Source organism: Oncorhynchus gorbuscha, linkage group LG02 (genome assembly GCF_021184085.1).
Source record: "Oncorhynchus gorbuscha isolate QuinsamMale2020 ecotype Even-year linkage group LG02, OgorEven_v1.0, whole genome shotgun sequence".
Taxonomy (NCBI): Eukaryota; Metazoa; Chordata; class Actinopteri; order Salmoniformes; family Salmonidae; genus Oncorhynchus; species Oncorhynchus gorbuscha.
The window spans coordinates 54941015-54964747 of NC_060174.1; the positions used below are offsets into that span (position 1 = coordinate 54941015).

Consider the following 23733-nt stretch of genomic DNA (forward strand, 5'->3'; position numbering starts at 1 on the left):
AAGATTCCACTTTCAATCGTCCACTCTCCTCCCCCTAGCATTCGTAACGTCCGGTTCTCGTTGCATTAGCAGTTGGAGTGTTCTAATAATCACTCTATTGCGGCATCGCCTTTTCAGTTGTTAATTTAATGTTACGTTTTACAATCGAGGTGTAGACACGTATAACGCCACATAGATGAGATATATTCAGTGAAGAAGTGGAACTTTTCTAACTAATTTTCCTATTTGTAAAATGTAGGCCTACTGTAAATGACAGTCTGCTCTAAATGCATATGTTTGCCACACTTAAAATATTTTAATGGACATAATGTATTCCATTCATGGACAGTTTTCAGTTTGTCCTTGATGTTGAAAAGCTCAAGCATCTACTCAACTGCGTCTACTAGCGGAGTGGAGACAAGAAAGCAAATCATTCTCAAAATGGATGCGGGGTGACATAAGTTTCTGTTTCTTTTTTGGAAGCACTACTTTACGTTGAGTTAATATTACATTACTCGGTGAATATATATATATATATATGCTATTTGTGACATATCTGAGTATAGTGTCAGAAAAATTCACAAAATATCGAAGTGTATTCTAATCGCGACGTTTTTTCTTTTTCGTACTTCTTCCTGGTTGCAACGTATGTGGAAACTTGCCTTTGGCACAAAGACTTCGCCAAATAATTCACATGGATTGGCTACATTTTTCTCGGAATAGACGAATTAAAAGTATCGGAATGTCAATGGAAGACGGAGGTGGTCTAGGAATGTCAAGAGGAGAAAAAGGCACAAACTGATTTCAATACGTTTTTTTCAACCATGGAAATCGAGAATGGTGCCGCAAGAGGTGACGAATAGAGTTTTTGGTCAACCATAATTCGTTATCACTCTTATTACACTTTTATATGATAGCTATTCATAATTTACATTTGCCTATTTCGAGAATTGGTTGTAGTCATACATCATTGGTTTTAGGTCTATTTACGAGTGTTACAGTTTTTACAGTATTTTGTCACGTGTGCATAGGTTACTGGTCTAACTTCACTGTCGTTAGAATTCGTAAGCACTCCAGATAATGCAGTTCCATAGGTAAAACACTAATTTTGGCATAAATACACTACATGAGCAAAGGTATGTGGACACCCTGCGCGTCGAACATCTCATTCCAAAATCATGGGCATTAATATGGGGTTAGTACCCCCTTAGCTCCTATAACAACCTCCACTCTTCTGGGAAGGCTTTCCACTAGATGTTGCAACATTGCTGTGGGGACTCGCTTCCATTCAGCCACAAGAGCATTAGTGAGGTCGGGCACTGATGTTAGGCGATTAGGCCTCGCTCACGCTCGGCATTCCAATTCATCCCAAAGTTCGGTGGGGTTGAGGTCAGGGCTCTGCAGGCCAGTCAAATTCTTCCACAATGATCTCAACAAACCATTTCTGTATAGACCTCGCTTTGTGCACTGGGGCATGGTGATCTTAGGCTTGTGTGTGGCTGCTAGGCCATGGAAACCCATTTCATGAAGCTCCCGACGAACAGTTAATGTGCTGACGTTGCATCCAGAGGCAGTTTAGAACTCTGTACACGCTTCAGCAATTCTACACACGCTTCAGCAATTGCCAGACCCATTCTGTGAGCTTGTGCGGTCTACCACTTCGCGGCTGAGCCATTGTTACTCCTAGATGTTTCCACTTCACAATAACAGCACTTACATTTGACTGGTGCAGCTCTAGCTGGGCAGATATTCTACGAACTGACTTGTTGGAAAGGTGGCATCCAATGAAGGTGCCATGTTGAAAGTCACTGAGCTCTTCAGTAAGGCCATTCTACTGCCAATGTTTGTCTGTGGCGGTGTGCTCGATTTTATACACCTGTCAGCAACGGGGTTGGCTGAAATAGCCAAATCCACTCCTTTGAAGGGATGTCCACATACTTTTTAAAATGTTTAAATACTATCATACATGTGGTAGTTACCAATGCAAGGCACCTAGTATAGAATAGCCTAGAATATAATTGAAACAATGATATAATATATCAACATGGGTAGTTACAAATGCATGGCAACTGTTGGTACAAAACATAACAATTTACAACCCTGTGGTAAAGTCACTATTTAATCTTCATCCTGTTCCAACCACCAGGTGTTTTGCTACCTGTACGACCAGGTTCTGAGCCCTTCGACAACAGTATTCTGCCTCCACTGCAGAACATGTACATGTATGAGGAGTCCAAGCAGTCTTTCAGATACAACTCTGCTTTCTTGATAAAGAATACCACCCTGCAAGAACGGGTCAGTATATTTGACGACTTGGTAACTTTTTAATCCACCTGCTTACCCCTCAGTGCGCCACCCCCCTTTGACCAGAGAGTTCAGTTATTACATGATAATATCTTTGTAATACTTGATAATACATGATCGTACTTGGACTTCTACATGATAGTAAATGTGTTATATTTGATAGTACATACTATGTGTAATACTTAGTATTTATTGTGCTGTTCAGTCAGTCGTTAAGTACATGTTTACATAAAATCTCTTGCTTTTGCTAGCAAGATGTTGGTCACATACGACATAAAGAATGACCTCTTTCTTGTTGTTGGACAGTATGAGGCCTTCCGAACTGAAAGGAGAGGCATGGGATACTCCGAGGAGGAACTGGAGGAGTCCTATGGGTTTTTACTGTTTGACGACAAAAATAAGGTGAAAATAATAAATAAGGAAGAATATCAATGAACACCAGAGTAATATCACTCTAAACACAATTATAACCTTATCTACATTAATATTTCTGATAAAAAAGGAAAGAAAGTCACACACCGATTCCCTTTTTGTATGGAGAAACCCATATCTGTAATTCTTGTCATAGAAAACTACCTCAAAACATCCCAAGCGAAGTTACTGATCACTACTAATGACTATTTTTCTATTTTAAAGGCAAATAAACTGGGAGAAACTGGTGTAATCCCTGGTCACAGTACATGCTCAACGCTTGGAGATCCTTCAAAGGGTAAATGAGCTCCGCTATGTTGTTTTATAACTCCTTCGCCATAGAAAACGAGATATCATCCACTGGGCACACCACTTAATTTCAACGTGGAAATTTGGGTAATATTTGGTTGAGACGTTGATCAATGTCATTTAAACCTTTATTCACCCACTGAATTCGCAATATTTTATCACGATGCTTTCAACCATTTTTAAAGTACAACCAAATTCCAATGGAAAAACTATGTCATCTAAATGTGTTATCACTGTGCTTTCAACCATTTAAAAGCAACAAAGTTTAAATAGGAATACAATGTCAGACATTTTGTATTTATACAACAACTTAATGTATTACTACTGTGCTTCATCTAGTAGCACAACCAAATGACCTGGATTGCAGTTGAGATTACATTAAAAGTGCAAGTGATCAATGCTTTTTGAGAGTCTGCGCAGATTATTATAGCAGTTGTGAAGATTTTCACAGACCTGCATCCTTTGCATGCTATGTTGAACATGCACGATTTCTAGGATTACATAAGAAGACATTATAGTAAATGTAACCTCAATATGTGGCCAAGGATGTGTTACATTAAGGTTGAATAAATACGGTGGGACAAAAAAGTATTTAGTCAGCCACCAATTGTGCAAGTTCTCCCACTTAAAAAGATGAGAGGCCTGTAATTTTCATCATAGGTACACTTCAACTGTGACAGACAAAATGAGAAAAAAAATCCAGAAAATCACATTGTAGGATTTTTTAATGAATTTATTTTCAAATTATGGTGGAAAATAAGTATTTGGTCAATAACAAAAGTTTATCTCAATACTTTGTTATATACCCTTTGTTGGCAATGACAGAGGTCAAACGTTTTCTGTAAGTCTTCACAAGGTTTTCACACACTGTTGCTGGTATTTTGGCCCATTCCTCCATACAGATCTCCTCTAGAGCAGTGCTGTTTTGGGGCTGTTGCTGGGCAACACGGACTTTCAACTCCCTCCAAAGGTTTTCTATGGGGTTGAGATCTGGAGACTGGCTAGGCCACTCCAGGACCTTGAAATGCTTCTTACGAAGCCACTCCTTCATTGCCCGGGCGGTGTGTTTGGGATCATTGTCATGCTGAAAGACCCAGCCACGTTTCATCTTCAATGCCCTTGCTGATGGAAGGAGGTTTTCACTCAAAATCTCACGATACATGGCCCCATTCATTCTTTCCTTTACACGGATCAGTCGTCCTGGTCCCTTTGCAGAAAAACAGCCCCAAAGCATGATGTTTCCACCCCCATGCTTCACAGTAGGTATGGTGTTCTTTGCATGCAACTCAGCATTCTTTGTCCTCCAAACACGACGAGTTGAGTTTTTACCAAAACGTTCTATTTTGGTTTCATCTGACCATATGACATTCTCCCAATATTCTTCTGGATTATCCAAATGCTCTCTAGCAAACTTCAGACGGGCCTGGACATGTACTGTTTTAAGCAGGGGGACATGTCTGGCACTGCAGGATTTGAGTCCCTGGCGGCGTAGTGTGTTACTGATGGTAGGCTTTGTTACTTTGGTCCCAGCTCTCTGCAGGTCATTCACTAGGTCCCTCCGTGTGGTTCTGGGATTTTTGCTCACCGTTCTTGTGATCCTTTTGACCCCACGGGGTGAGATCTTTCGTGGAGCCCCAGATCGAGGGAGATTATCAGTGGTCTTGTATGTCTTCCATTTCCTAATAATTGCTCCCACAGTTGATTTCTTCAAACCAAGCTGCTTACCTATTGCAGATTCTGTCTTCCCAGCCTGGTGCAGGTCTACAATTTTGTTTCTGGTGTCCTTTGACATCTCTTTGGTCTTGGCCATAGTGGAGTTTGGAGTGTGACTGTTTGAGGTTGTGGACAGGTGTCTTTTATACTGATAACAAGTTCAAACAGGTGCCATTAATACAGGTAACGAGTGGAGGACAGAGGAGCGTCTTAAAGAAGAAGTTACAGGTCTGTGAGAGCCAGAAATCTTGATTGTTTGTAGGTGACCAAATACTTATTTTCCACCATAATTTGCAAATAAATTCATTAAAAATCCTACAATGTGATTTTCTGGATTTTTTTCTCATTTTGTCTGTCATAGTTGAAGTGTACCTATGATGAAAATTACAGGCCTCTCTCATCTTTTTAATTGGGAGAACATGCACAATTGGTGGCTGACTAAATACTTTTTTGCCCCACTGTACTTGTAAGACAGTCTTAACTTTTGGCTATTTACTGTATTACAAAATGTTGTTATGGTCTAATGTTGTTATGGTCTAATGTTGTTATGGTCTAATGGTCTAATGTTAAATGGTCTGGTCCTATATTGAATTGTGTTTGGTTAACAACACAACCAAATATCAACATTTAAATGATATTTATCTAATGCTTGGATAGTTTCATCTGAGCCACTGGCTAAATCCCATTCTTTAACTTTTATTTTGGGTTTATTTGTAGAAGTGAATCCAACATATAATTTGATAACTTGAAAGTTATTGGGCTATTTACTGTATTGTAAAAGTGATATTGAATTGTGTTTAGTTGTCAACGCAACCAAATATCAACATTTTGAAGGAGATTTATATTTTGTGTCACTGACTTAGTCTGGCTTTATTTCCAGTTTGTCTACAAATAAAAAATGTATACGTTGGATTCATATCACAACCAAAAATCTAAGTTAAAGAATAGGACTAAATCCTATTTAAAAAGTGCATTTAAAGTTTGATTTGATTTAGGCATATTCTTTAACTTCGAGTTTTGGTTGAGATGGAGACGTGAATTCAACATGTCACTTATTTAAACTGGAATTAAAGCCAGACGAAGTCAGTGGCACAAATAGAACTATCCAAGCAGAAGATACATCTCCTTCAAATTATATTTGGTTGCATTGACAACCAACCACAATTCAATATCTAGTTTGTCTATAAATTAATAATTGATATGTCGGAATCACCTCTTCATCTCCACCAAAAATCAAAGGTAAGGAATAGGACTGAGTCAAATCAAATTTTTATTTAAAATGCCCTTAAAGTTTGATTTGATTTATTCCTATGATTTAACTTACATTTTTGGTTGAGATGGAGACGTGAATCCAACATATTAATTATTAACTTGAAGATTACATTTTAACCAAAGTTAACCGAAGTTTACATACACCTTAGCCAAATACATTTAAACTCAGTTTTTCACAATTCCTGACATTTAACCCTAGTAAATTAGTATTAATATTTATTTAATCTTTTACTTCTTTCATCACATTTCCAGTGGGTCGGAATTTTACATACGCTCAAATAGTATTTGGTAGCATTTCCATACACCTTATACACGCCAAATACATTTAAACTCAGTTTTTCACAATTCCTGACATTTAACCCTAGTAAATTAGTATTAATATTTTATTCTATAAATTGTAGCATTTCCTATAAATTGTTTAACTTGGGTCAAATGTTTCGGGTAGCCTTCCACAAGCTTCCCACCATAAGTTGGGTGAATTTTGGCCCATTCCTCTTGACAGAGCTGGTGTAACTGAGTCAGGTTTGTTGGCCTCCTTGCTCACACACACTTTTTCAGTTCTGCCCACAAATTTTCTATGGGATTGAGGTCAGGGCTTTGTGATGGCCACTCCAATACTTTGGAAGTATACTTGGGGTCATTGTCCATTTGGAAGACCCATTTGCGACCAAGCTTCAACTTCCTGATTGATGTCTTGAGATGTTGCCTCAATATATCCACGTAATTTTTACCTCATGATGCCATCTATTTTATGAAGTGCAGCAGTCCCTCGTGCAGCAAAGCACCCCCACAACATGATGCTGCCACCTCCGTGCTTCACATTTGGGATGGTGTTCTTTGGCTTGCAAGCCTCACCCTTTTTCCTCCAAACAGAACAATGGTCATTATGGCCATACAGTTCTATTTTTGTTTCATCAGACCAGAGGACATTTCTCCAAAAAGTACGATCTTTGTCCCCATGTGCAGTTGCAAACCGTAGTCTGACTTTTTTTATGGCGGTTTTGGAGCAGTGACTTCTTCCTTGCTGAGCGGCCTTTCAGGTTATGTCGATATAGGAAGTTTTTTTTAGCTGTTTCCTCCAGCATCTTCACAAGGTTCCTTTGCTGTTGTTCTGGGATTGATTTGCAGTTTTTGCACAAAAGTAGGTTAATCTCTAGAAGACAGAACGCGTCTCCTTCCTGAGCGGTATGACGGCTGCGTGGTTCCATGGTGTTTATACTTGCGTACTATTGTTTGTACAGATGAACGTGGTACCTTCAGGCATTTGGAAATTGCTACCAAGAATGAACCAGACTTGTGGAGGTCTACAATTTTTTTCTGAGGTCTTGGATGATTTCTTTTGATTTTCCCATGATTTCAAGCAAAGAGGCACTGAGTTTGAAGGTAGGCCTTGAAATACATCCACAGGTACACCTCCAATTGACTCAAATGATGTGAATTAGCCTATCAAAAGCTTCTAAAGCCATGACATAATTTTCTGGATTTTTCCAAGCTGTTTAAAAGCACAGTCAACTTGGTGTATGTAAACTTCAGACCCACTGGAATTGTGATACAGTGAATTATAAGTGAAATAATCTGTCTGTAAACAATTGTTGTAAAAATGACTTGTGTCATGCACAAAGTAGATATCCTAACCGCCAAAACTATAGTTTGTTAACAAGAAATTTGTGGAGTGGTTGAAAAACTAGTTTTAATTACTCCAACCTAAGTGTAATGTAAACTTCTGACTTCAACTGTATGAATTGTCTATTTTTAGTCGAACCCTGGGTTGAATTTAAATGCTCACAAGAGTGGAAATTATATATTTTTTTTAGCTGAAAGATGATGCCCATAGCTTACACATGATGTTGCACAACGCTTTAAGTCAATAAGTCATCGTTTTAGTCAAGGTATGATATATTTGGGCTTAAAGTGGGAAAACCAAGGTTGTAACTTCAGATATTTTCCATGTCAATGCCATGTGTTTCCCTTATGGGATGACTTGCAAATACTTTTCAGTCTACGTTTTTTTTCGGGTCTGGGTTTTATGTGAATGTTACTACCCATCAGCATGGCATTGTTTATTAATCAGAAACACCTGCAAAGTTCTTCCTCGTGACTGAGCCAAACAACTTTTCGCCAAAGCCTACACTTGGCTGCCTGAGCTCCACTTTTTTACCAGCAAATTATCATAATCCTTTAGATAATTTGTCAAGTTTCACTTATTATTTAGCTAGTCTGTATTAAAAAAAAAGACAATTTTATAAATGATTAAATATTGTGTGCTATGTCTGCATTTTGGAATGGTTTTGACCATGTTGCTTTGATTGGTGTCTAACCTATGTTGAAAAGGTACCCGCAAAAGAAAATTACACAAACTTGTTGGTCTATTTTGTTGTTGTTTTCACATTTGAATTGATGTGTTCAATGCGCTCAGGATGTTGTTACATACACACTACATATACAAAAGTATATGGACAACCCTTCAAATTAGTGGATTTGGCTATTTCAGCCATACCCGTTTCTAACAGGCGTATCAAATCAAGCACACCGCCATGCAATCTCCATAGACAAACATTTGCAGTAGAATGGCCGTACTGAAGAGCTCAGTGACTTTCAACGTGGCACTGTCATAGGATGCCACCTTTCCAACAAGTCAGTTTATCATTTTTCTGCCCTGCTAGAGCTGCCCCGGTCAACTGTAAGTGCTGTTTATTGTGAAGTGGCAATGTCTAGGAGCAACAATGGCTCAGCCGCGAAGTGGTAGGCCACACAAGCTCACAGAACAGGACCGCCGAGTGCTGAACCCCATAGCACGTTAAAATCTTCTGTCCTCGGTTGCAACACTCACTACCGAGTTCCAAACTGCCTCTGGAAGCAACATCAGCACAACAACTGTTCATCAGGAGCTTCATGAAATGAAGCTTCAGCCTCACAAAAGCCTAAGATCACCATGTGCGATGTCAAGCGTTGGCTGCAGTGTTGTAAAGCTTGCTGCCGTTGGACTCTCGAGCATTGGAAATGCATTGTCTGGAGTAATGAATCACGCTTCACCATTTGGCAGTCCGACAGACGAATCTGGGTTTGGCGAATGCCAGTAGAACGTTACCTGCCCTAATGCATAATGCCAACTGTAAAGTTTGGTGGAGGAGGAATAATGGTCTGGGGATGCTTTTTATTGTTCGGGCTAGGCCCCTTAGTTCCTGTGAAGGGAAATCTTAACGCTACAGCATACAATGACATTCTAGACTCTTCTGTTCTTCCAATTTTATGGCAACAGTTTGGAGAAGGCCCTTTCCTGTTTCATCATGACAATACCCCCGTGCACAAGTGAGGTCCATACAGAAATGGTTTGTCGAGATCAGTGTGGAAGAACTTGACTGGCCTGCACAGCCCTGACCTCAACCACATCGAACACCATTGGGATGAATTGGAACGCCAACTGCAAGCCAGGCATAATCGCACAACATCAGAGCCGGACCTCAATGATGCTCTTGTGGCTGAATGGAAGCAAGTCTCCGCAGCAAATCCTTCCCAGAAGAGTGGGGGCTGTTGTTGCAGCAAAAGGGGGACCAACTCCACATTAATGCCCATGATTTTGGAATGACATGTTCGACGAGCAGGCGTCCACATACTTTTGGGGATGTAGTGTATAATTTGTGGTGTGCATCATGAGCAAGGTCATTGTAGTCTATCATTTCACTTCTTCTAGCTTTGTGAACCATGGCATGAGCATGGCCTGACTTGACTTTGCTGTACTGCAGATGAATAGCCTGCCAGTAGCATACCAAAGGTTGCACCGTGTCCATTTCAATGTAGAAAAACGAAACTGGTCGAAACAGTTCAATTGTTTGGCAATCGATGATACCGGAGATTAATCTTATTCTTTGTATTTCTATGGCGGATTCGTGGATGCAATTTATAGAAGATGACAAAACTTTGGAGATAACAATACATGGCAAATTCAGAGATACTGGCTTCCCCTAAACCATCTGTGGCAACGGTTTCCCTAAATGCTTGTTATGACAAATCCAGAACCAGCCATAGCCTAGCCAGCTGGCTAATCTTTTAAATAGGGTATAGTAAAAAACAACAACAGCAACAACCAGATATTAGCTAGCTAGATAAAGATAGCATTCTAGCTAGCTACGCTGACCACTGTCTGTGCCTCTACTTGTTGTTATTTTTCCACTCCACGTGGAAATCACCACAACGTTCCCACCCGTAATTCGCGAATATGTATTAGCAGCCATTGTCATTCTTCAGAGGTGGAACCTAAATGAGAATTTACGCTCTGGGACAGGAATTACATTGATTACAGGGGAGGCATTGCCCTCTGGCGGGGGCCTTTAAAACAATAGATGTTGATGATTTCGAAAATGCCATATAGGCCTAAATAGTATTGTTGATGATATTTTTTATTTTACTAGGCTAGTCAGTTAAGAACAAATTCTTATTTTCAATGACGGCCTAGGAACAGTTCTGCCCCTGAACTGCCTTGTTTTTACCTTGTCAGCTCGGGGATTCAATCTTGCAACCTTTCGGTTACTAATCCAACACTCTAACCACTAGGCTATATGACTTATAAAGTATGGGTACATTTAATTTGCTCTGTTAAACCTATGTTTTGGAATGACTTTGATAACAACAGTGAATCTATATACAGTGGGGCAAAAAAAGTATTTAATCAGCCACCAATTGTGCAAGTTCTCCCACTTAAAAAGATGAGAGAGGCCTGTAATTTTCATCATATGTACACTTCAACTATGAGAGACAAAATGAGAAAAAAAATCCAGAAAATCACATTGTAGATTTTTAATGAATTTATTTTCAAATTATGGTGGAAAATAAGTATTTGGTCACCTACAAACAAGCAAGATTTCTGGCTTATTATTTTTTGCCCCACTGTAAGTTATTAAGAGATCTCAATAACAATTCTCATGATAGCATATTGGTAGTAGTCAGCAACAAATATCAAAGCTAAGCAGTGCTGGGCATCATTAAAACCTTGGATGGGAGACTAAATGGATAACTGTAGATTTATTGATTATCCAGTAGGAGGTGCTGCTCATCCTATTGTTTTTTTCTGATAGTGGAGATCTGACGTTATTTCAATGGTACAAATTCAACATATTTTATACAAGGTGTGTATATGTCTTGTTTTTTAAAACCATGATCACTTAATCCTGTGTTTGAAATGTCACCCTCAAAACAATTACGTTGTGATTTTTTCATCCAATGTATTTTCCATGTAGTTTCCACGTCACATTACTTTGACAAATTATGTTGAAAGAACGTTGATTCAACCAGTTTGTGTCCAATGGTCAGACAAGACGCTAAACCCATTTCCTGGCTTTGTGTTGGCAAAGTTCCAAGTGGAAATGACTAAATGGTTCGCAGCACGAAAGTTAAATACACTAGGTCAACAACAACCTGTTTTAAGGGGATAAGAGAAAAGTGTGTAGTTTGACTATTAATGAAAACTGTTCATGCTGTCAGCCACAAGGCCTCAACTAAACAAAGGAACAGTTCTAAGCTGGTATAATGGACATCCTCTGTTTGGCTAGCTAGGCCTATAGAGAGGCAACTTGCTCACACACTAAATGACATGCAATTGTCTAAATTGTGACCATAATCTATACTATGCTATCCGTGAGTGTGCAGTATATGGCTAAATACACTTCATAACATAAGTAATGAGATTGAAAGCAGTTTTCTTACCAAGCTGCTGGTGGACTTTTCAGTGCATGTTTGCTCCTTCTGCTTTGGAAAGTGAAACTGTGCTTTACAGACATATGATATGAATGCTTTGATTGGAAAGAGAAAGTGGAAGTAGAGTGGAAAAGAGGGGAGAGACCAGTGAAACTTAACTCTAGTAATGTCTGCTGAGGCAGGGAGTAGCGTTACCCTATACTTAGGCATACAGAATTTTTTTTTTTAATGATGTAGAAATTAGATATGATTTTAACTCATTGGAATGATTCTACTTTTACCAGCAGAATGTTAGTAATGTTATGAGAGTTTAGCTTCAAACATACAGTACATATCTAACTTTGTTTGGAGTTTCATAAATGCATTCCTGAATAGAATTCAAGGTGCGGAGGCAGTCCCTAGCAGTTCGAAAAGGGGGAGGGTGATGTAAGATTATCTACGGTAGGACAAAGTCTGCTCGTTGTATATCTACTAGGACCAGATTGAGATTACTGACATAGTTACGGAGGAAGGAAACAGTGGTCAGAGTCCTTGTGTAGTGTGTTGTTTTGCACTTTCAAAAGTTAACCATTCTAAATGTGTACGACATCGCCATGTTAAAAAAAAAACACAAAAAAACTAGAGACAACTGTTTAGAGATCTTAGGCAACTTTTTACAAAAGGAGTTGGAAGTCTATTTTTTTCAGTACTAGTACAAGAGGTCTTTTGTCAGCCCTTTTCATTCCTGTATGGTTTCTTCACTTGTCACTGCTTGAATGTGCTTAATCTATTTTTTCCTTTTTCTCCCCTTGTGAACCTCCTCCCTTCACTATAGAGAAATTGACATGGTACAGCCCTCTCTGCTCAGACTAAGGAAAATATCTAACCACATATCCATAGCATGTACCTGTGTGCTGCAGGACTGTGTTAGCCTGCTGAGAAAAAGCCTGAGCATTAGATTAGGGGGCCAACACAAGTTGATCGTGTGAGTGTGATGCCAATTCTGCCAAACCACCTCAGTTACATTATGCAGTGTTGACGAGGCAAGTCAGTTAAAAACAAATTCTTATTTACAATGACAGCCTAGGAACAGTGGGTTCACTGCCTTGTTCAGGGGCAGAACAACCCATTTTTACCTTGTCAGCTCAGGGATTTGATCTAGCAACCTTTATGGTTACTAGCTCAATGCTCTAATCACTAGGCTACCTGCCGTCCCAGTTAACCTGAAAACCAGTGTGAAGTTTCACAGCCTCTTCCAAAGGCCTCACTTCATTGTTTTAGAAAGGGAACACAGGCTGTGTTGGGCTTGGCAGTTGGCACCAAAGTATAGAACGTTTTCCCACGCATTGAAAATATCTGACATGTCTCCAAGCAACTCGCTGAGCGGCTTTGGAACTTACTCACTGGAGGATATTGCTAATTGTTTTGGGTAAGGCTTGACTGGGTGTGCGTTGGCACTGTGATACTAGGGGCGTTTTACAACATGGCTCCCATGTCGTTGACTTTAATGTCAGATCAGGTGTATAAAAAAACATATTTTAGGGTGTGGCTTTGGTTCCCTGGGCTGTCACGATTGGCCATTGGGAAAATGAGCACAAATAACATATTCACACTTAGAAATAAACCAAAACCCATTGACTGTGTGATGCGTTTATTCAATAACATTTTTACAATATCTATATTTCCACTTCTCAAATGAAACGTTTCAATGTAATTAAACCTACAAATATTTGTATTCCTTGTATTACAAATATTTAGTTCAGCTAACATCTTTCAAGATCCTCACGCCTTATTCTGCACTGAATATGGTTGTTTTGGTTTTATCAGAGAGGAGGATGCTGGCACACTCACCGCCCATGTTCTTGCTGTGGGAACAGACTTGTCAATGATGTGAATTTTCTTGTTAACTCAGGTGTGTACGTGTCCAAGTACTCAGACTGCCTGGACCTAAACCGCTGGTACCACGGGAAGTCTGGATACATCGCCATCATCAGACTCACCAAGGTATTTACATAGTTACGAGCCACAGAGGCGTTGCTATGTGTAACTTCACTGTTGAATGTTCCTCTAGGTTTTTTCCTTCTAAGGAGTTTTTTTCCTTGCCCCCCTGTGCTTCTGCTTGCTCTTTGGGTTTTAGGTTGAGTTACTGCAAAGCTCTTTGTGACAACTGCAGATGTAAAAAGGGCTTTGTAAATACATTTTGATTGATTTGTTTGTTGAAAGGGCTTGTCATTCAATTCTCTCTCTTTTTGTGTTGTTCTACAGGGCAGAGTGAAAGATGTGACAGAGAACTACACAGTAAACTACACCCCTCCCTCTAATGGGTTTGACTGTCATGTATCAGAGCAGCTCAGTGCTGTGTCAGCCAACACCAGCTCCTTCCTGGCCTTTGAGAGAACACAGGTGAGATTCCTCCATCCATCTAACGTTCATCCATCCATCCATCCATGTCACACTGTGTACTTTTCCAGTAGGAAAAAACAGTTGTAATGACGTCATTTCAACCAGCTTTGCCTGCTGGGTTTCGGGTTCTGTTGCCTTCAATTGTAAAATGTGCACTCTGTGTCAAAGCAATAAAACGGAAATGAATTTAGTAAGCTACCTCTCTAATGAAAAAAGTTATAATTTATTTGTGTTTTTGCTCCAGGCGTTTAGACAAGTTGATGAAATAGACCTGGAGATACAGTAGTGATAAATACAATACAATAGCAAAGCTGAAGAGATTTGTGTTGGTCTTTGCAGTACTACATGTATGAGCTGCCTGGTGGAGGGGCTGACTCGACAGTCCAGCCTCCTAGCCATGCCTGCCCATTCGCTATAGTGGCTTTTTCCTATTGGGATACCAAGACACCTGCATCAGAGGACCAAGAGAAGAGGTACATTTCCCTCTCTCTCATGGGTTTTTCATTTTTCCAGATTCATAGAAAATATTTGATGAAAAGGAACATCTTCTAAAACTTACAAAATTATTGATTTGTTTTTTTTCTTCTCTTTTGCAGTGAGGAAGAAAAAACAGGTGAGTAATGAATCAAACTGTTACAAAGGTCCTTTTGGATAATGTTATGGTACCGTTCAATGGCATATCATTACTACTACAGTACAGTGCATTCCTGCTTTGACTGAATGCATTAAGTTGCTCTGGATAACATTGTCTGCTAAAATGTCAATATTATTACAGTGTTTCACTACTACCCCTGGAGGGGTCAGCTCCAAATCAGCTCCCGGGTCTACCATGTGGGTCTGAAGTCTAGCACTGGACCCCTGATTCCAGCTAAACTGTAAGTTCAATGCAACCCTAATGTGAAGGTGCACTCTCTCTCCCTATGCTATGACTTGTAAATACAGTATCCTATAAATATCTCTCCAATTTACTTGATGTGGGTCGTGTCTAGTAGGGCACACCATAGCAAGACAGTAGGCAACAAAACAACAAATAAGTTTAACTCACTGTTTTCATGTGGTAACATAACTTGAGAAAGTCATTTTGTTTGATTTCAGTCCAACAGTAATGGCAGTTGACGGAGCCATTAAAATGTCAGATCTAAGGCAGAAATTACCAAAGGCTATGTTTGAAACCTGCTTCATCGGTGAAGGTACGTTTACATATGTTCACAAATGTAAATGTAGGCTACTCAAAAGTGGTTTCATTCTGATAGCATTTTGCTTCAGCAGTGTCACCACAAACAAACTTTCCCAGGACTAGGGTTGCAAAGGGAGGGTATATTACTGAAAACGACCAAAATGTTCAATTCTTTCAAAGGTTTTATCTTATTTATCACAAGACATCAAGTGGCTCTTTTGGATACTTCAGGTTATCACAGGTGTTTGTAATCTAGCCCTCTGTGTGGCCTTATGGTCCTTCTGTAGCTCAGTTGGTAGAGCATGGCGCTTGTAACGCCAGGGTAGTGGGTTCAATCCCCGGGACCACCCATACGTAGAATGTATGCATACATGACTGTAAGTCGCTTTGGATAAAAGCGTCTGCTAAATGGCATATATTATTATATTATATATTACTTATCACGTGTAAAATATATGAAATAATTAAATAACATGATAAAAATAAGTAGAATGACAATGCTGTAAATCATTATCCTAAATATACCGAACAAAAATATAAACGCAGCATGCAATGATTTCAAAGATGTCACTGAATTGCAGTTCATATAAGGAAATCCGTCAATTGAAATAAATTCATTAGGCCCTAATCTATGGATTTCACATGACTGGGAATACAGATATGCATCTGTTGGTCACAGATATCTTTAAAAAAGGTAGGGGCGTGGGTCAGAAAACCAGACAGTGTCTGGTGTGTGACCATCATTTGCCTCATGCAGCGTGACACATCTCCTTCACATAGAGTTGATCAGGCTGTTGATTGTGGCTTGTGGAATGTTGTCCCACACCTCTTTTATGGCTGTGCAAAATTTCTGGATATTGGCGGGAACTGAAACGTCCTCTCACTGTCAACTGCGTTTATTTTCAGCAAACTTAACATGTGTAAATATTTGTATGAACATAACAAGATTCAACAACTGAGACATAAACTGAACAAGTTCCACAGTCATGTGACTAACATAAATTGAATAATGTAAATGTAAATGTAAAATGTAAATGTAAATGTGTCCCTGAAAAAAATCAAAAGTAACAGTCAGTATCTGGTGTGGCCACCAGCAGCATTAAGTACTGCAGTGCATCTCCTCATGGACTGCACCAGATTTGCCAGTTCTTGCTGTGAGATGTTACCCCATTCTTCCACCAAGACACCTGCAAGTTCCCGGACATTTCTGAGGGGAATGGCACTAGCCCTCACTCTCCGATCCAACAGGTCCCAGACGTGCTTAATGGGATTGAGATCCAGGCTCTTCGCTGACCATGGCAAAACACTGACATTCCTGTCTTGCACAGAATGAGCAGTATGGCTGGTGGCATTGTCATGCTGGAGGGTCATGTCAGTATGAGCCTGCAGGAAGGGTACCACCACATGAGGGAGGAGGATGTCTTCCCTGTAACACACAGCGTTGAGATTACCTGCAATGACAACAAGCTCAGTCCGATGATGCTGTGACACACCGCCCCAGACCTCCACCTCCAAATCTATCCCGCTTCAGAGCACAGGCCACGGTGTAACGCTCATTCCTTCGATGATAAACGCAAATCCGACCATCACCCCTGGTGAGACAAAACCACAACATTGTTGCCGGTGATGTCTGGTTAGGACCTGCCTTACAACAGGCCTACAAGCCCTCAGTCCAGCCTCTCTCAGACTATTGCAAACTGTCTGAGCACTGATGGAGGGATTCTGCGTTTCTGGTGTAACTCGGGCAGTTGTTGTTGTTGCCATCCTGTACCTGTCCCACAGATGTGATGTTCAGATGTACCGATGCTGTGCAGGTGTTGTTACACGTGGTCTCCCACTGCGAGGACGATCAGCTGTCCGTCCTGTCTCCATGTAGCATTGTCTTAGGTGTCTCGCAGTACGGACATTGCAATTTATTGCGCTGCTACATCTGCAGTTCTCATGCCTCCTTGCAGCATGCCTAAGGCACGTTCACACAGATGAGCAGGGACCCTGGGAATCTTTCTTTTGGTGTTTTTCAGAGTCAGTAGAAAGGCGTCTTTAGTGTCCTAAGTTTTCATAACTGTGACCTTAATTGCCTACCGTCTGTAAGCTGTTAGTGTCTTAATGTCCGTTCCACAGGTGCATGTTCATTAATTGTTTATGGTTCATTGAACAAGCATGGGAAACAGTGTTTAAACCCTTTACAATGAAGATCTGTGAAGTTATTTGGATCTTTACGAATGATCTTTTAAAGACAGGGTCCTGAAAAAGGTCTGTTTCTTTTTTTGCTGAGTTTAGATCGAAAGCATTCCAAACATGTTCAATGGGTGATATGTCTGAGTATACAGGCCATGGAAGAACTGGGACATATTCAGCTTCCAGGAATTGTGTACAAATCCTTGCGACATGGGGCTGTGCATTATCATGCTGAAACGAGGTGATATCGTCACGGTATTTCTGTGCATTCAAATTACCATCAATAAAATGTAATTGTGTTTGTTGTCCGTAGCTTATGCCTGCCCATACCATAACCCCACCGCCACCATGGGGCATTCTGTTCACAACGTTAACATCAGCAAACCGCTCGCCGACATGAGGCCATACACGTGGTGGGGCTGCGGTTGTGAGGCCGGTTGGACGCACTGCCAAATTTTCAAAAACAACATACTAGAGAAATTAACATTAAATTCTCTCGCAACAGCTTTGGTGGACATTCCTGCAGTCAGCATGTCAATTGTACTCTCCCTCAACTTGAGACATCTGTGGCATCGTGTTGTGTGACAAAACTGCACATTTTAAAGTGGCCTGTGTAATGGTGCACCTGTGTAATGATCATGCTGTTTAATCAGCTTCTTGATATGCCACACCTGTCAGGTGGATGGATTATCTTGGCAAATGAGAAATGCTTGCTACAGGGATGTAAAAAAACACCACATTTGAAATAAATAAGCTTTTTGTGTGCATGGAACATTTCTGGGATCTTTTATTTCAGTTCATGAAACATACACTTTTCTTGTTGCGTTGATATTTTTGTCCAGTGTATAAACCATCAACTTAGTGAATACCATTGATGTTTAATTTGAAGGTTTCAGCATGAAATATCCTTTCTAAAAAAGGTTATACACATTTATTTAACTATGTCAATATGTATGTTATAAATGTTTTGTCATTAATCTTCAACTGTAAACCAGCAACATATTACCCTGCATCCCACTGCTTGCTTACCTCTGAAGCTAAGCAGGATTGCTCCTGGTTGGTCCCTGGATGGGACCAGATTCTGCTGGAAGTGGTGTCGGAGGGCGAAAAAGAGGCACTCTTTCCTCTGGTCAAAAAAAATACAGTGCCTTGCGAAAGTATTCGGCCCCCTTGAACTTTGCAACCTTTTGCCACATTTCAGGCTTCAAACATAAAGATATAAAACTGTATTTTTTTTTGAAGAATCAACAACAAGTGGGACACAATCATGAAGTGGAACGACATTTATTGGATATTTCAAACTTTTTTAACAAATCAAAAACTGAAAAATTGGGCGTGCAAAATTATTCAGCCCCTTTACTTTCAGTGCAGCAAACTCTCTCCAGAAGTTCAGTGAGGATCTCTGAATGATGCAATGTTGACCTAAATGACTAATGATGATAAATACAATCCACCTGTGTGTAATCAAGTCTCCGTATAAATGCACCTGCACTGTGATAGTCTCAGAGGTCCGTTAAAAGCGCAAAAAAATACAGTTTTATATCTTCATGTTTGAAGCCTGAAATGTGGTAAAAGGTCGCAAAGTTCAAGGGGGCCGAATACTTTCGCACGGCACTGTATATATCTCAGTCAGTGCTGTTCATGATGATAATTCTTCTGATAGGTTTAGGCTACTACAAGATACTCTAATTTTCCCTATAACCATCATGAGGTGCTACTGTTATGCAGGTGAATGAGGACCCAAAAGCGACTTGGCGAAAACAGATTCTTTAATCCAGTAAAGGAAATATGCAATACTCCTAGACAAATCGGAGCGGTAAATAAAGCATAAAAAACAATTCCACTCGTAATGACGAGAACAGACTGGAGACTCGATCATAAACTGTAGGTTGCCTCGGGAAGGCACTTGACCGTAGCAGACTCAGACACCTGCTCACCACGCAGCATCTGAGGGAAACACGACACGACAGGGCGATACAAAGACACAGCACGGTGAACAATATACAAGGATCCGACAGGACAGAAACGGAAAACAAGGGAAGAAATAGGGACTCTAATCAGGGGAAAAGATAGGGAACAGGAGTGGAAAGACTAAATGATTGATTAGGGGAATAGGAACAGCTGGGAGCAGGAACGGAACGATAGAGAGAAGAGAGAGAGGGAGGGAGAGAGAAAAAAGGGAACGAACCTAAAAAGACCAGCAGGGGAAAACGAACAGAAGGAAAAGCAAAATGACAAGACAATATAAGACAAAACATGACAGTACCCCCCACTCACCGAGCGCCTCCTGGCGCACTCGAGGAGGAATCCTGGCGGCAACGGAGGAAATCATCAATCAGTGAACGGTCCAGCACGTCCCGAGACGGAACCCAACTCCTCTCCTCAGGACCGTAACCCTCCCAATCCACTAAGTATTGGTGACCCCGTCCCCGAGAACGCATGTCCATGATCCTACGTACCTTGTAAATAGGTGCGCTCTCGACAAGGACGGGAGGGGGAGGGAAGACGAACGGGGGTGCGAAGAAAGGGCTTGACACAGGAGACATGGAAGACAGGATGGACGCGACAAAGATGTCGCGGAAGAAGCAGTCGCACAGCGACAGGATTGACGACCTGGGAGACACGGAACGGACCAATGAACCGCGGAGTCAACTTACGAGAAGCTGTCGTAAGAGGAAGGTTGCGAGTGGAAAGCCACACTCTCTGGCCGCAACAATACCTTGGACTCTTAATCCTACGTTTATTGGCGGCTCTCACAGTCTGTGCCCTGTAACGGCAAAGTGCAGACCTCACCCTCCTCCAGGTGCGCTCACAACGTTGGACAAACGCTTGAGCGGAGGGAACGCTGGACTCGGCAAGCTGGGATGAGAACAGAGGAGGCTGGTAACCCAGACTACTCTGAAACGGAGATAACCCGGTAGCAGACGAAGGAAGCGAGTTGTGAGCGTATTCTGCCCAGGGGAGCTGTTCTGCCCAAGACGCAGGGTTTCTGAAAGAAAGGCTGCGTAGTATGCGACCAATCATCTGATTGGCCCTCTCTGCTTGACCGTTAGACTGGGGATGAAACCCGGAAGAGAGACTGACGGACGCACCAATCAAACGACAGAACTCCCTCCAAAACTGTGACGTGAATTGCGGGCCTCTGTCTGAAACGGCGTCTAACGGGAGGCCATGAATTCTGAACACATTCTCGATGATGATTTGTGCCGTCTCCTTAGCGGAAGGAAGTTTAGCGAGGGGAATGAAATGTGCCGCCTTAGAGAACCTATCGACAACCGTAAGAATCACAGTCTTCCCCGCAGACAAAGGCAGACCGGTAATGAAGTCTAGGGCGATGTGAGACCATGGTCGAGAAGGAATGGGAAGCGGTCTGAGACGACCGGCAGGAGGAGAGTTACCTGACTTAGTCTGCGCGCAGTCCGAACAAGCAGCCACGAAACGGCGCGTGTCACGCTCCTGAGTCGGCCACCAAAAGCGCTGGCGAATAGAAGCAAGAGTGCCTCGAACGCCGGGATGACCAGCTAACTTGGCAGAGTGAGCCCACTGAAGAACAGCCAGACGAGTAGAAACAGGAACGAAAAGAAGGTTACTAGGACAAGCGCGCGGCGACGCAGTGTGCGTGAGTGCTTGCTTAACCTGTCTTTCAATTCCCCAGACTGTCAACCCGACAACACGCCCATAAGGAAGAATCCCCTCGGGATCAGTAGAAGCCACAGAAGAACTAAAAAGACGGGATAAGGCATCAGGCTTGGTGTTCTTGCTACCCGGACGGTAAGAAATCACAAACTCGAAACGAGCGAAAAACAACGCCCAACGAGCTTGACGAGCATTAAGTCGTTTGGCAGAACGGATGTACTCAAGGTTCTTATGGTCTGTCCAAACGACAAAAGGAACGGTCGCCCCCTCCAACCACTGTCGCCATTCGCCTAGGGCTAAGCGGATGGCGAGCAGTTCGCGGTTACCCACATCATAGTTGCATTCAGATGGCGACAGGCGATGAGAAAAATAAGCGCAAGGATGAACCTTATCGTCAGACTGGAAGCGCTGGGATAGAATGGCTCCCACGCCTACCTCTGAAGCGTCAACCTCGACAATGAATTGTCTAGTGACGTCAGGAGTAACGAGGATAGGAGAGGACGTAAAACGTTCTTTTAGAAGATCAAAAGCTCCCTGGGCGGAACCGGACCACTTAAAACACGTCTTGACAGAAGTAAGAGCTGTGAGAGGGGCAGCAACTTGACCGAAATTACGAATGAAACGCCGATAGAAATTAGCGAAACCTAGAAAGCGCTGCAACTCGACACGTGACCTTGGAACGGGCCACTCACTGACAGCTTGGACCTTAGCGGAATCCATCTGAATGCCTTCAGCGGAAATAACGGAACCGAGAAAAGTAACGGAGGAGACATGAAAAGAGCACTTCTCAGCCTTCACGTAGAGACAATTCTCTAAAAGGCGCTGGAGAACACGTCGAACGTGCTGAACATGAATCTCGAGTGACGGTGAAAAAATCAGGATATCGTCAAGGTAGACAAAAACAAAGATGTTCAGCATGTCTCTCAGAACATCATTAACTAATGCCTGAAAAACAGCTGGCGCATTGGCGAGACCAAACGGCAGAACCCGGTACTCAAAATGCCCTAACGGAGTGTTAAACGCCGTTTTCCACTCGTCCCCCTCTCTGATGCGCACGAGATGGTAAGCGTTACGAAGGTCCAACTTAGTAAAGCACCTGGCTCCCTGCAGAATCTCGAAGGCTGATGACATAAGGGGAAGCGGATAACGATTCTTAACCGTTATGTCATTCAGCCCTCGATAATCCACGCAGGGGCGCAGAGTACCGTCCTTTTTCTTAAAAAAAAAAAAAAAAAAACCCCGCCCCGGCCGGAGAGGAAGAAGGCACTATGGTACCGGCGTCAAGAGACACAGACAAATAATCCTCGAGAGCCTTACGTTCGGGAGCCGACAGAGAGTATAGTCTACCCCGAGGAGGAGTGGTCCCCGGAAGGAGATCAATACTACAATCATACGACCGGTGAGGAGGAAGGGAGTTGGCTCGGGACCGACTGAAGACCGTGCGCAGATCATGATATTCCTCCGGCACTCCTGTCAAATCGCCAGGTTCCTCCTGAGAAGTGGGGACAGAAGAAACGGGAGGGATGGCAGACATTAAACACTTCACATGACAAGAAACGTTCCAGGATAGGATAGAATTACTAGACCAATTAATAGAAGGATTATGACATACTAGCCAGGGATGACCCAAAACAACAGGTGTAAAAGGTGAACGAAAAATCAAAAAAGAAATAGTCTCACTGTGGTTACCAGATACTGTGAGGGTTAAAGGTAGTGTCTCAAATCTGATACTGGGAAGATGACTACCATCTAAGGCGAACATGGGCGTAGGCTTGTCTAACTGTCTGAAAGGAATGTCATGTTTCCGAGCCCATGCTTCGTCCATGAAACAACCCTCAGCCCCAGAGTCTATCAAGGCACTGCATGTAGCACCCGAACCGGTCCAGCGTAGATGGACCGACATAGTAGTACAGGATCTAGATGGAGAGACCTGAGTAGTAGCGCTCACCAGTAGCCCTCCGCTTACTGATGAGCTCTGGCTTTACTGGACATGAATTGACAAAATGTCCAGCAAGTCCGCAATAGAGGCACAGGCGGTTGGTGATCCTCCGTTCCCTCTCCTTAGTCGAGATGCGAATACCTCCCAGCTGCATGGGCTCAGTCTCTGAGCCAGAGGAGGGAGATGGTTGCGATGCGGAGCAGGGAAACACCGTTGACGCGAGCTCTCTTCCACGAGCTTGGTGACGAAGATCTACCCGTCGTTCTATGCGGATGGCGAGAGCAATCAAAGAGTCCACACTGGAAGGAACCTCCCGGGAGAGAATCTCATCTTTAACCACTGCGTGGAGTCCCTCCAGAAAACGAGCGAGCAGCGCCGGCTCGTTCCAGTCACTAGAGGCAGCAAGAGTGCGAAACTCTATAGAGTAATCCGTTATGGATCGATCACCTTGGCATAGGGAAGCCAGGGCCCTAGAAGCCTCCCTACCAAAAACTGAACGGTCAAAAACCCGAATCATCTCCTCTTTAAAGTTCTGGTAATTGTTAGAACAATCAGCCCTTGCCTCCCAGATAGCTGTGCCCCACTCTCGAGCCCGGCCAGTAAGGAGTGATATGACGTAAGCAACCCGAGCTCTCTCTCTAGAGTATGTGTTGGGTTGGAGAGAGAACACAATATCACACTGGGTGAGAAAGGAGCGGCACTCCGTGGGCTGCCCGGAGTAACAAGGTGGGTTATTAACCCT

At 42.2% G+C, this 23733-nt stretch overlaps 1 protein-coding gene across 3 annotated transcripts in view; it reads left to right on the forward strand.

Annotated features, from left to right (window-relative positions):
- The first annotated feature begins 378 nt into the window (after positions 1-378).
- The window catches only part of LOC124004619, a 46034-nt gene continuing 22679 nt past the window's right edge, over positions 379-23733 (forward strand). For all 3 annotated transcript variants that reach the window (XM_046313266.1, XM_046313275.1, XM_046313281.1), the window contains exons 1-10: positions 379-831; positions 2126-2274; positions 2590-2685; positions 2920-2992; positions 13571-13662; positions 13924-14061; positions 14401-14534; positions 14658-14674; positions 14837-14936; positions 15157-15251. In XM_046313266.1, the coding sequence (XP_046169222.1) occupies positions 804-831; positions 2126-2274; positions 2590-2685; positions 2920-2992; positions 13571-13662; positions 13924-14061; positions 14401-14534; positions 14658-14674; positions 14837-14936; positions 15157-15251 (922 nt within the window). In that variant the 5' untranslated portion in view covers positions 379-803. The remainder of the gene's footprint in view (positions 832-2125; positions 2275-2589; positions 2686-2919; positions 2993-13570; positions 13663-13923; positions 14062-14400; positions 14535-14657; positions 14675-14836; positions 14937-15156; positions 15252-23733) is intronic.